The sequence below is a fragment of the Cupressus sempervirens genome, chromosome 7 (assembly GCF_028749045.1).
Source record: "Cupressus sempervirens isolate cs-2001-9-10 chromosome 7, ASM2874904v1, whole genome shotgun sequence".
In the NCBI taxonomy this organism is placed as follows: domain Eukaryota; kingdom Viridiplantae; phylum Streptophyta; class Pinopsida; order Cupressales; family Cupressaceae; genus Cupressus; species Cupressus sempervirens.
This window is the reverse complement of record NC_143124.1, coordinates 513,070,093-513,084,265: the sequence shown is the minus strand read 5'-3', so window position 1 is coordinate 513,084,265 and position 14,173 is coordinate 513,070,093. Positions and strand designations below refer to the sequence as shown.

General features: G+C 35.4%; 1 protein-coding gene across 3 annotated transcripts in view; it reads left to right on the top strand.

The window, feature by feature from the left end:
• Nucleotides 1–12,969, top strand: part of LOC149547781 (uncharacterized) — a 42,210-nt gene extending 29,241 nt beyond the window's left edge. Inside the window, exon 5 of one of the 3 annotated variants that reach the window (XM_089791832.1) lies at nucleotides 12,688–12,969. In XM_089791832.1, the coding sequence (XP_089647958.1) occupies nucleotides 12,688–12,815 (128 nt within the window). In that variant the 3' untranslated portion in view covers nucleotides 12,816–12,969. The remainder of the gene's footprint in view (nucleotides 1–12,687) is intronic. The other 2 variants (XM_089791833.1, XM_089791836.1) reach the window with 2 other exon arrangements.
• The last annotated feature ends 1,204 nt before the right edge of the window (nucleotides 12,970–14,173 follow it).

The window sequence follows — 14,173 nt, the reverse complement described above, 5'->3', positions numbered from 1 at the left end:
ACAACCAAATGCATACTACTAAACTCCTCATTAGATGGTTTAACTGACATAGAAGTGACTGTTGATATGATAGTATCCTTGCATGCTCCTACTCCCACTATTGTTGCATCACCATCAAATACATGATTTGGGGAACTCATGGCAACAACTGCATCATTTGATTTAACTTGACATGAATTCTCATTACATTCCACCTCAATTGTGCCCAACTCATTCAATGTTTCATAAGAAATATCCTGCAAATCTAAAGATGCAACTGTATCATCACATTTTTCTCTTTAAAAAGTGATATCACACTGCTCAAATCTTGGATTTGAAATTAGTTGAGTCATCCGTTTGTGATTTCGATTCATCTCATTCATTAGCACATCCAATTGTTTCCCAATACCCTATATCTCAGAATCTCCATCCCTTGGTGGAGAAGTATGCCATCTACGGGTATAATGAATTCCAAACCTTCTATCACCATCCATAATGCTGAAAACCAAGCCCTCTACCTGTGGGTTAAAAGAAAAGTAATGAACACTCCTCACAGTGTTATGCCGATAAAAACTCACAATCTATGTCAAGGGCTCATCATCATCAAACTGGGAATCAAAAGATGGCTCCAATCTTTGACTCGAACTATTGTTCAGGCAGGATCCTGGGAAACCCTCTCAGTAAACCCAACCACAGAATCCCTATTGGGAAGCATTGTAGCCAAAGTCTCTACAATCTTCCTCACCAATCGTTGTATAGGACGAGAACCCCGAATGAGAGTACCCTTAGATATACTGTATGAAACCTCCCACAAATCCAAGCTCTCAAGCAAATACTCCATAAATGACTTAGTATAGTAGAAATTATGTGTGGAAGCATCAGTTTGCTTCCCTGCAATCCACAGCTGATCCCTTCAAAAATGTGAAAATGCCAATTGTCTAATGCTACCAGCTGTATGAAAAGAAGAAATAGATTCACATCCAGTAGAAGGAAGCAAATCACCATGAGAGCCCGTCTCCACTGATGCTCTCACCTCCTTTGTACATACCACACTCATATCATGGATGAATGTGTTCGCTACATCATCACATCCCTCATCCTCAACCGTAGAAACAAAGTCACCACCAACCACAATATGTAATGGAACAGGCTCTGGGGCTGGTGTCAATTTTACCCGCTCTAACTCTATGGTAACCTCATCCAATTGTGACTGTAACTTCTGAAGAGCCAACTGAGTATACTGAAGAGAGCCTACAGTCCCGTCAAGCTCTTGGGTGAGCTCAACCACGTCCTCCTCTTTCCCTAACAACATCTCATAGTAGGTGCTACCCCACTCTAGAAGGTAATCCCTGTTAGCAACTAATTAAGAGTAACTATGCTCAAAATCCTAACCGCTTCTTGAAGCACATGAACCTCTACTATGGAAAGATTACTATCATCATGTTCATTTGATATAGGAGCACCCTAACCAGATGTAGCTAGCATATGGCGAATAACATCATAATGATCAAGAGATGAAAAAATGCCACTGTCACTCACCTTTAGCTGATAAGTCACATGATGCCTTTGTAACCCATGACTTCTATGCAAGCTCTATATCTCACTAACTGCACTGTGATAGGAAATTGGATCAAAATTGTCCACCACAAGATCACTCATACGTGTGCTATTGTCCTTGCACCACTTTGCATTCGAGATACAACTACTATGTACCTCAAACAACTCCTCATCCAAAGAAATGTAAGCCCTCTCAGTATCAATCTCCTCAAATGTCTCAACTTGTACCTCAATAGTAAGATCCTGTAAACATCAATCCTGAGACTCATCCAAAACCTCCTAAGAGTCATCACCCAATATCTAACAAGGGGTGTCATACCCCATACATCTCATAGCATCATTAAATGGATCATTAAATGTGTCCATACTCTTTGCATCGACATCTCCTAGCAAAGCCTCAACTTCAGACTCTCGACTTTGCACACGACTCAATGCTAGGTTGCGAATCAATAATGCTACAACATAAACCCACATCTACTAACTCTGTTGAAACACCCACATCACCAACATCATAGCTGGGTGACTCTATATGTGTCTCGGTCCCACCTAAGGGAGCAACTGCCTCCTGCACTGTAGCAACACCATGAGATCTCACAGACAAATCTCCAATAGTAATCCCATCCTTGAAAGAGCTGAAAGTATTAGTGGTAACAACTACATCAACTGTCTCTGCACTAACTGTAGACACAGCTCTGGGAGCCTCAACTAGCCAAAGCTTGGTGCCGCTATCCTCTGCTGCCATTGACACAACCACATGTCCCTGTGAAATAAGTCCATTGTCAACACTGCAATTAGGACTAGCAAGTGTTGTATTAAATATAGGTACATTTGTATCAGGGACTCCTATCAGTGAAAACTTTGGCTTCCTTCCCTACAACCTTGATGTCGTCCTTCTAAAGGTGGAAACCATATAACTCGTCGCCCTTTCAATTGTCTCTGGATTCAACAAGCTCTCTGTCAATCTCTGTTGATGAAACTTAAGTTTCTTGATACTCTCTTGCGAAGCATTTATTTTTGTACTAACTTCCTCATTACTCCATCGACTTCTAGAATTGTCAATCCTCCTATGTCTGTCCATGGCTAGAAAACACTAGTGCTAGTCACTCCAAATTCAACAACAAATCTGATAATAATATAAATTTCCCACTCCACAGGATGGCAGGAAACCACTCTGATACCAATATAATAACTCCAACTGGTTATAACTTTGTCAAACAACAAATTCTTCTCTAATTCAATTGTTTGACATTTCATCAAACATTTTGCAAGAAAGCTTTGATAGCAATGCAATATCACTTGCCCAAACTGACTGATTTTAGCTCAAAGAATATTGTTAAACACTTATATGTTGTCTTTCTCTTTTTTGGCTTTTTTGTGTTTCAAATTGTTTGATATAGTTTGAATGATGCTAAGAAATTCAGAATGTTCACAAATGATATTTCAGTACCTCTTACAATGAACTAATATGAAAGTGCAATTCTTTTTGGTATTTTCAATGCATATACATGGAAACTAGACATGGAATGCATACCTACATCCAATTGACATTTTGACAAACAATTGGCATAAAACTATTATGCTGATCATATATGCTATTAGATGGACATTTCGTCAAACAAATGATATGCAACATATATCTCCTTTATTGAATTCCTTCCCATGTATAATGTTGCTATGAATTTGCCAAGACAAATGGGCTTACAATAATGACTACAACAATGCCAAATCCGATTCTGAATTATCACTTACAACAACAAAATTATATGCCTAAGATTACAATGCTAACTACTAATAGTTGCAAGAGGAACCTGATAATAGTGATGCCCACAAATGGAGATGAAAGTTGCAATCAGAATCAAGCATAAATACTGTAACGACATTGTTCACACGTATTGTAGCAGCAAGGAAAAAAACGATTACTAATGGCTACCAAAGATGAATCTTCAGGTCTGCACTTGATAGTCCTTCAATATTCTTCAAACCCTTAGATTATTCCTTAACTTTAAGCACAAATAGAACTCTGGAATGAAGCTCTCCTGAATGCCAAATTCAGTGGATATTTCACCACTTCAAATGGTTGCAACACTGAAGAATTAATGCTCTCCAATGGCTAACTAAAATAAAAAACCTTTAGTTTCTTCTCCCAAGTTCATATCAAATGCAATTGACAATAATCCGATACTAACAATGAAGCTCTCGCCTCTATTTATTCTTCTCCTTCACCCTTCTAGAAGGAAATAAAATATTATTTAATTGCACTCTCTAGAAGCTTCCCTCTTTTCAATACAATAATTAGTTGTGCTTCTATAAAATTAAATTATTTAAATATAAAGTCACCTTTAGATTTATTCATTTATTGGCTTTAATTTAATTTATTTCTCCTTATTTCTCCACTTAACCTTCGAAGAATGAAAAGGTAAGAACTTCACTGAGGGTCTAAAAGATGGGGAGCATTACAACACCCCACACTCCTTAGCAATCTGATGTTGTAGAGCAACACAATCTTAGTATTGTTGAGATGGCTCGTTCCATATTACAACACATGAGTGTTCCTAATTTTGGGCAGAAGCAATTTGATTGTTGTCTATCTCCTTAATAGGATCCCTTCAGAGGTTGTTTAGGGAAAGACTCTCAAAGAAGTTTGGACTAGTCACAAACCTAGTATTAGTCATCTCAAAATCTTTGGCTCTTTAGCTTATGTATGGATTCCAGATGCCCAACACTCTGATTTGGATTCCAAGAGTCAAAATCTTATGTTCGTAGGGTACAATGATGACCACAAGGCCCATTGATTGATAGATGTAGACATTGATTGTATTGTCTTCAGTAGGGATGTTTTCTTTGAAGAAGCACATGGACCTTTTCACCCATCCTCATCTGTGCAAAATTTCAAGCATCAACCTTTGCGGACTTCTAATTTGGGTGTCCATCTTCCAATAGGTCTACCTAATTGGGAGGGATGATGTAGATTATGAGTTTGAAGATGCTCAACCTGAGTTTCCTTTGGATGATGGTAATCTTCCACCTGTTGAACCTGTTCCAAATCCAATACTAGTTCTAGCTCCTACATTCGATGTTGGTTTTTCTACTCCTCAACCTAAATGGTGGGCTAAGAGGATTGGTGATCTTCATCACACTGAGCTCATTGAGGGTAGATCATCCAAAAACAAGAGCAAACAACATACAATTAATTTTTCTCTCATGACCATCATTCATAGTGCTTATGAACTTGAAGCATATTTAGAGGCTAAAGGGAAATGTGAGTGGGAAAAGGCTATGGAAGGTGAATATCAAAGTCTCCAGAAGAATTACACTTGGTTCCTTTTTGATCTTCCTTCAGGGAAGAAGTCCATTAGTTACAAATGGGTGTATAAGGTGAAATACGAAGTTGACAAAACCCTTGACAAGTACAAAGCTTGTCTCATTGAGGGGGTTCTTATAGAAGGAAAGCATTGGCTATGTGGAGACTTTTTATCCTACAACCAAGATGGGTACCATTTAGCTTGTCCTTGCCTCGACAACCCAATTTGGTTGGAAAGTTCATTAGATGGATGTTATAAGTACTTTCCTCAATGAGTTGAAGGAAGAAGTTTATATGACTCAACCTCCAAAGTTCAAGGTTGCCAATCAAGAACACAAGTTGTGCAGATTAGTAAAAGCACTCTATGGCCTAAAATAGGCTTCTTAGGCTTGGTACATCAAGATTGATAAGTACCTCATAGATTATGGCTATTAGAGATGTCCATCTAATCCTATTTTGTATGTCAAATAGGTTGCTAATGAGATTCCGTTGGTTGTCTATGTTGATGACTTGATCATTACTAGCAGCTCAAAACAATTGATTAGTGAGCTCAAACAGGGTTTGTGCAACTCATTTGACATGATAGATTAGGTAGTTCTCCATTATTGTTTAGGTGTTGAGGTTTGGCAGACAAAGAAATATCTTCTTCTCCCAGTCCAAGTATGCCCGAACTCTTCTAGATAAGTTCTAAATGGAGGATTGCAAACTTGTCTCCACACCCGTGGAAAAGGGCTTAAGTTGTTAGCTAGGTTTGATTCACCTGTAGTAGATGAATCATTCTTTAGGCAACTAGTGGCTAGTCTCATCTATCTCACTGCGACTAGACTTGACCTCAGTTTTACAATGAGCTACATTTCATGCTTCATGATAGTTGCCAAGGCTAATCATTCGGTAGTAGCAAAGTGTGTGTTTTCTTTTTGATCAAGTAAAATAGGTTTTGAAGCGGCCTTGAAACCCAATTACAAAGTAGGTGTAAAATTAAACAATTTGCAAACAACCCAAAAGATATGCAATACACTCTTCTATGAAATACGAGCTTGAGACACTATGAAACATAGACTGAGAAGGGGATGCCAAACATTGCAAAACCCTCACCAAGACAAATTGGTGATCAATGAAAAGATAAGTCCATAATAACCCAATCACCCTACAAAGTGAAAGACACCAGAATTGAGATTTTCCTTTAACCCCCATCATATGGGAATTAGGGGAAACATGAGAGGGAGGCTTTTTTGAAGCAAATCGTGTGCTATGTTATGTGAAGGGTACTTCTGATTTTGGACACTTGTACACTCAGAGTCAAGATCCTAGGCTTCTTGGTTACACAAATTCAAATTGAGCAGGTTAAATTGATCACAAAAAATCAACATCTAGGTAGTTGTTTAGTTTGGGGATCAGGTGCACTCACATGGACTAAAATGTGGCTCTCTCCTCGACAGAAGTAGAGTATCGTGGAATTGTTAAAGTAGCTTGTGAGATAGTTTGGCTTCGATGGATGCTTGTAGATATGCAAATATCTCAAACAAGTTCGACACCTTTGTTTTGTGATAATTAGGGACCTGATTATCAAACTTGCCAAGAATCCAGTCTTCCATGAAAGAATCGAGCATGTGGAAATTCATTGTAACTTCATTCATTAGCTTGTTGAAGATGGATCCATTCAATTGTTGTATGTTCTAAAAGAGGATCAAACAATAGATATCCTCACAGAGTCCCTTAGTCTTGATAATTTTGTAAAATTCAGGGGCTCTTTTGGTGGTATTGATAGATTGAGCATTAATGAAGAGTATTAGAATACTATTTTATTGTTTATTTAATGTTAAAAAATGTACTTTATTGTAGTTTTGGGTGAAAGATTGTCTCTGATCTTATTTGTAGTTTCTTTTTGGAAACTTGCTTATTTTGTAAATTTTGTAAACTTATTTATTGAGCATCTTTTCTCGTTGTTAATACATCAAATAAATAATTTACCAATTACTTGCATAATGTGAGGATCATCTATAATTTTAGGAATATTGTTAATAGTTGCAATGTATTCCTTAGTGATATTTTCGTCCTTCATAAATTGTGAATAGCTTTGAGTTCCTCTTGATCCAACATGTTTTTTATATGCATAAAAAATGAGCTGATTTAATGTTTGATTTATAGATTAGCAACATCCCTTCTTTGACTAGGATCATGAAGCGACTCTTAGGGATCTCTAAGACAATAGATGCTTGTAGCATGATAAAAAGGAAAGTGAATCTATGATTAAACTCAATATGGATCCTCCTTGAACCTTGAAAGACATCCTCATTTTCTCTTGGTCACAAAAATCAATTAACTTCACAAAATAATGAAGACAAGAAGGTGTTGAGGTGGTCATCAAAATAATCAATAAAACCAACAAGAATTTTAAACCAAGATAAGTTGGGTTAGGAGTTCCACACAATGAGGGATCCTAGAAACAAAGACCAAACCATGATTGCAAATATACACTCAAAGAAAAGGTGAAAAATAGTCTTAGTGGCTAAACATAGAGCCTACAACATGGGATAGATCAACAGTTGATAAGACATCCCCAACAACAACTCTCTTAGGTAGGACCTCCATAATAAACATCGAACACCTTTACTTAAGTTCACTAAGACAATGCCATAAATGATTCAAGACAAAAGACCACTTGAACTTCAACCAATGACAAACCCAAGACTCATTATTGATTGAGTAATCCCAACACTGCCTTTGAGAATCAAATAAATATGTTTGGTATTAATAAAAAAGAAAGAATTTTCCATTATTGCATTTCAAATTCTCTATTGACTATCTATCTGAAATAATCTTGCTAGGAAAGAAAGCCTCGACTACCTTACAAACCTTATATATGTTTTCTCGTGAGAAGGGGGAAATGTTAAACTTGTAACATAATTCTTCCCATGATCCTAGCCGATTACAAAGAAGGAGATCACCAACAATAGAAATACTCAAGGAGTTTTGAATCGGAGCTGAACAACATTGAGTAGGAACAAGAGGTCTTATAATCAACATAGCACCCACCAAGGAGATCTGTCCACAACTATGTGGGGGAGTTACCAATAACATGTTAATCACCAAGAAGACTCCTCACTTGCCCATGCTTTCTGCAGTGAGGAGAAAGTAGTAGCTCCAAAGGTCTTGACCTCAAAATCGCCTCATTTTATATCACTAAAGTCCAAAGAGCTCCAATTTTTGTCCTTCTTTGTGTAGGAGGGACTAATATTGCTTCTAATGAGTAGCTTTCAAGGCTTTCCTCCTTAATTGACCTTGAAGATCCATTTGACAACTAAGGCAACTCCATGTGTCTTGAGCGCCCAAAAACCCAACCCCACAAGTTATTTTGGAGTACAACACCAATCCCAGGAAACATTGTGTCTTTTTTTGTTACATTCTTCATTAGATCAAAGGAAGTCTCTCAAAATTATTTCCAATTTATTGACTTGGCTATTAGAGAACAACCATGTGGAAGAGTAGTAAATATCAAGAGAAGATAACACCTTTGAACCAGCTACATCCTTCAAGTAAAAGAGAGAAGATGAGTTTTCCATTTAAGATGGGTTTTTTCAATCTTAGTGAAGATTCACTCGCGTGTTTCTTTCAATGAGGGACTAAGAGCAAAAGGAATGCCAAGGTGTCTCATAGCCCAGAGGGCCCAAACAATCCCCACCCCTTAATAGCAATCCATGTAGGAGTTATATTAGACCAACCAATAGCTGTGGATTTATGAGGAGCAACTCAATTATTCTCACTAAATTTAGGAAAGAGAGCAACGTCGTTTGCAAATTGAGTAATAAATTATTATTAGGTAACCTTATTCATTTTTTCTGTGGTCCCAACTCTATATGTCTCAAGACATAATATAAAGCATAAAAAGAAATAACAAATAAGGTCGAGGCAATGGGGCACCTTTGCCTAATTAACCTCTACAACTTGAATAGTATTAGACAAGGAGTCATTGATACCAATTAAAACTGAGGAGTCTTGAAATAATATTTCAATGGATCCACATAAGCATGAAGGAAACCATAGAGCTCCCATCATACCAATCACAAATGGCTAGTTAGTTCTACTATAGGCTTTTTTAGTTAAGCAACACCATGGCTATAGTATGCCAATCTTCTTTAGTCCAATGCACAACTTCCCTCTTGGCGATTAAGTTCTAAAGGATGTGTCTACCTTGTATAAACCCTATTTTAATAACCAATATAATCTTCCCTAATACAACTAGCATTCTTCTAGCAAGAGTCTTAGCTAGAAATTTATAGGAGAGATTCAATTGGTCTCCAAGTTTTAACTAGGGTTTTGTCTCCTCCTTTGGGAAGTAGTTTGATCACACCTTGATTGATGGTATGTTCCTTTATGGAATGACTAATTATAAAGTTCCATTTCCTCTTGCTCAATCCAATCAATATTTTCTTTATAGAATTTTGCTAACAACCCATCAAAACTCGATTTAGCATTAGTTAAGGATCCGGTGTATTATAAATTTCGATTATAGAAATATCTTTGGACAAGTTCCTATAATCTCTCTCCAACACTTTTTAGGAACCTTTTAAAATATTGCTCCTTCATCTTCTCAAAATTCTCTAGTTTGCATTTTGAATTAAAAAGGGTTTCATAAATTGCATAAAAAGGCTTTGCAAATGTCCTCAAGATTATTAGTAGAAGTACCATTTACTGCAATCTCTTCATTTCTCTCCCTCTTTTGTTTTTTTTTTCTGATGATATTGAAAAAATAGCTAGACCCTTTGTCTCCTTTTAACCAATTGACTTGACCCCCGATTCGTTTCCCATAAAAAATATTATTTATGATTTTGCTCCATTCCATCTTGGCTTTTATTAGTTCACTTTCAAGCCATTCATCACGCCCTTTTTGTTGCAAGTCAACTTTAATGCAATTGATTTTAGATTTAAAGCCATCCTCCAATTTCTATCATTAGCCTTCTTTTCTCTCATAAATTAAAACATTCTCATACAAACATTAATGAGGACATCACATCTCTCTAACACATGCAATTTTTGATGACAAGATTTGGAAATACAAATGGCAATCTTGATAGCCACGATAGTCTCTTCATCTTTAAACAAGGAGGTATTGAGTTTGAAAACTATTCCTTCTAGGCCTAATCGTATTAATAATGCCATTATCATTTTTAATAATTGCAAAAATAGGAGAGTGATCAAGCATACAATAGGAGTAATAGAAACAAGATTGCATGATTCATCATAGACAAAAGAAAAGGTGTAAGCATCCACAAAAATCTTATCAAGCTTGTAGTAAATCATTTTCTTAGATCATTGATTATCACATCATGTAAACCAAATCAATTTAGATTCTTCCTTTTTTCTTTCTAAGGGGTCAACTAGATTGAGTTTTCTCTTAGATTTATCCCAAAATTTTTGCTCATTTCCTTTCCATCGATGTTTCAAGTCATGCAAATTATCCCCTTTTATAATTAGTCATATCAAAATCACCAATAGGGAATGGTGTGGAGCTCCAGTCCCAAAAAGCAGCTCCTCTCCCTATAATAATTAGGGGCATAAATATTTCATGTACAAACATCAATTCCCCAATTTCTTATGGTGATCCTACAAACCCTATTTCAAGGAGAAACACCATTATTGGCAAAATTTTCAGCCCATCTAGGTCCTAACAAAATGGCAAGCCCACCTTTACCATGCTCATGATTAGAATAAAAGGACTTGGCGTGATCCCAAATGAATTTTAGGACACTAGAGGCATTACATCCTATCACTTTAATGTCTTGTAGGTAGGTAATATCTTTGTTACATATTATTTTGTAGGAATATTAGACAACTAACTTCCCATCTTTCATTTTATGACCTCTTACATTCGAGCTAGTAATGTTTAGATTCATTTGGAAGGATGGGTGATGTTTTCTTGGTTCCTATAAAATCTATCGAAACATTTAGGCATCTCCCCATTATTTTTGGGGCATTCTATCTAGACTAAACTAAGAGGGAGAATGCCTACTAAATGTTTTCCTTTTTTCGAGACTTCCACAAATGGTGGATAGTCACCCTTCTTCTCAACACTCATCATATCAGCTTCATAAACCACTAATTCTCTACCAATACTCTCATTCATGACTGGTTATCTCTATTAAGGGTATTATCATTGAGTTATTTGCTTAGCACAATGATATTGTTTTTCGCTCTCTTGTATGATGCTTAAAGCTAATTGCTAGGCATTTAACCTTCTTTGGGCATTACTACTCTTCGTCCTTGGGTCCTCTTGTCAACATCGACTTGATTCATGATTTGTCTCCATGTAGGATTAACATCAAACTCATTATCAAATAGAGGGTTTATGAGAGAAACATTATAGTTCATAAGACTTGCCTCTCCCTCACAAGAGCTATATACCAAATCACCCTTGTTTTCTAATGAGACTTTCTCCCTTGACATCTAATTGTTCTGTTTATCCACATCTGCAATATTGTTATTTTTAGACAAATCCTTAGAATGTTCCTCAGTTTTAAAATAATTTAAGGATTATGTTTTGTTTTGTTTTTCTTTAACATAGAACACTCACTTATGTTATGGTAATTCCTCTTACAATGGAAACAAGCATTCAAGTTCCCCTAAATCTCAATGTTTCAACATAAGATTTCCTCATCAAAATTCAAAGAAATCTCCCTTGGATATCAGTCTCCGAGTCTAAGCAATAAGAACCCTAACATTTAAATGGGGAAGGGTAATCCCCAATTCTTCAATTTGAAGAACATTCACCAATGGTTTTAAAATCCGTGGCAAGAAAGGCCAAGATTTTGTAGAAATATTTTTAATTTCAAGCTAATTAATTTCATACCTACGATTGTAATGCACTTTATATTATTATGAAAAATAAATAATAAGATGACATAATAACATCTATATCGAAGAGTTATTATGGGTTCATCTAAGTATAAAATGTGAATGGAAAGAAAGATTAACGAATTTGATTAGCAAATATTGAGTTCTATTAATATTTATTTGAGAATATAAGAGAAACATATAGTTCATAAGATTTGCCTCTCCCTCAGAATAGTTGTTTACCAAATTACCCTTGTTTTCTATTGAGTCTTTCTCCCATGGCATTTGATTGTTATTTTGATCTATATCTGCAATTTTATCTTTTTAAAGCAAATCCTTAGAAGTTTCCTCCATTTGAATAATATTAAAGAATTCTATTTCTTTTAGTTTCTTTGAGGACACTCCCTTCTATTATAGCCACTCCTCTTAAGATGGAAACTAACATTCAAAGTTGCTCAAAATCTCAATGTTCCAACAAAAGACTTCCTTTTCAAAATTCAAAGAAATTTTCCTGAGGATATCAATATTCAGGCCATTTAAATGGGGGATGGTAATCCTAAATGCTTTGATTTGAAGAACATTTCGTAATGGTTTTAAAATATAGGGCAAGAAAGATCAAAATTCTGCAAAATTGTTTTTAATTTCAATCCAATGAATTTTATACACATGATATAATACGAATTATATTATTATTAAAAATAAGTAAAAAGACGATGTAAAAACATCTCTATCAAAGAGTTATTATGGGTCCACGGAAGTATACAATGCAGATGGAACAAAAGGTTAAAGAATTTGATCACCATGTTTTGAGTTTTATTAATATATATTTGGATATCGACATTTCCATGTAGGTTTGTTTTGTAACATCTATTTCTTGTGCAATTTTGTTGTTTAAAAAAAAACTAAATTGATAAACTAAGGATATGTTTATTTCTTCTTCCATCATGTACTAGTTATGTTTTTATATTTATTATAGTACTTTTGTGTATAGTTTAATCTATTGATGTTACATTGTGTAGATGCAGTACTTGAATATTTCTTGGAGTTTGCATTGAAGACCTTTCGTGTTGGGTGTGTTGATCAAGGGATTTGGCATCCACAATATAAAAGTCGTCGTGTTGTTATCTTTATTATGGCTAAGTTGTAAAAATTCATTAAAAATCGTCTTTAGAATATTTATCTATTATTAAGGTTTGAGAGTAAATGCAATTGTGACACCTCGTAAAATATTTGATCACTTGTTCTACCTTTTAGGCATCTTATTCGATCAATAAAAACATAATACCATTATTTTCTTCCAATACACGACTTTTCTTTGAAAGAACTTTCTTACACAATCGTTCAAATTTGTTTTGGATATGTGAAGTCTAACATATGTAGATGATACAATTTGAGTGAATTGAAGTGCCCTTAGCAAATGAAGTAACTTCAAGAAGAGATTTTCCTTTGGTTTTAAAGAGATATAAGTGAAATTAATAAATATTATTTGCAACAAATTATATTGGTGATGGTATATGAAATAGGAGAATCAATGTCCATTATCATTATGAAGTTATGATATGTTTTGTACATTTTTCACTTAGTTTAGACTTTTATTGATATTTTTCCCACATCAACAAACTCATATAGTATGTGTAAACATTGATGTTAGATTATAATAGATCCACTCTTCATAGCCTCATATTTTGGTGGACAGTGATATTTTCGGGATATTATTTTGGTGGACATTGGCATTTTGGGATATTATTTTGATGGTTGAGATAATACTACTTAATTGTGAGGATCTACCCTTTAACTGTAGATGATACTTTGTCATTGGCCTTGGCTTCTTACTATCTTCTCTCTTGAGGAAAGAGCAGTGCTCATGTGTTGTAGGAATGCCCTTGAAGATCATTTGACTATTCGCTCTTTTGACTCTTTAGTTGATGGTTTCTCTCAAGATGACTAGTCTTGTCAAGATGTTGTAATGTCTTTCTTCTAGTATAGTTTCTCATACAATTTGTGTGACTCTAGTTAGTCTTGCTCTTTTTTCCCCATCAACTTCTATTGGTGAGTCCTACCTACCTACCTCAATTGCATAGTCTATAATTCCGTTGAGCTCATATTAGCTTCAACTCACCCTTGAGAGAATTGCACTACATTCCTTTGTCCCTTTTGTGCTTATGGATGGGCCCTCTATGAAGAGTTCATCCTAACTTCTAAATTTAAGAATTTGAAAGAGAATATCATTTGTAAAGTCATACAAAGGTAGACAAGTCTTCTAAAATCTCTCTCCAAAATTTGTACTAGAGTAAGAGTGTGCACTTGAATAGGGATGGCTCTACCATCATTAAGGTTATATCTTTAGATAGTCTTCTTCTTAATGCTTTTTGTTTCTAGTCACGTTGGTTTGTGCTTGGCAACTTGGTTGTAGTTGTGAATTGCTACTATTCATTTCCATTTTATCTAATAAAAACCTCATTAACTAACATGTCTCTCTAGACAACTATACCAATCATTGTCCTA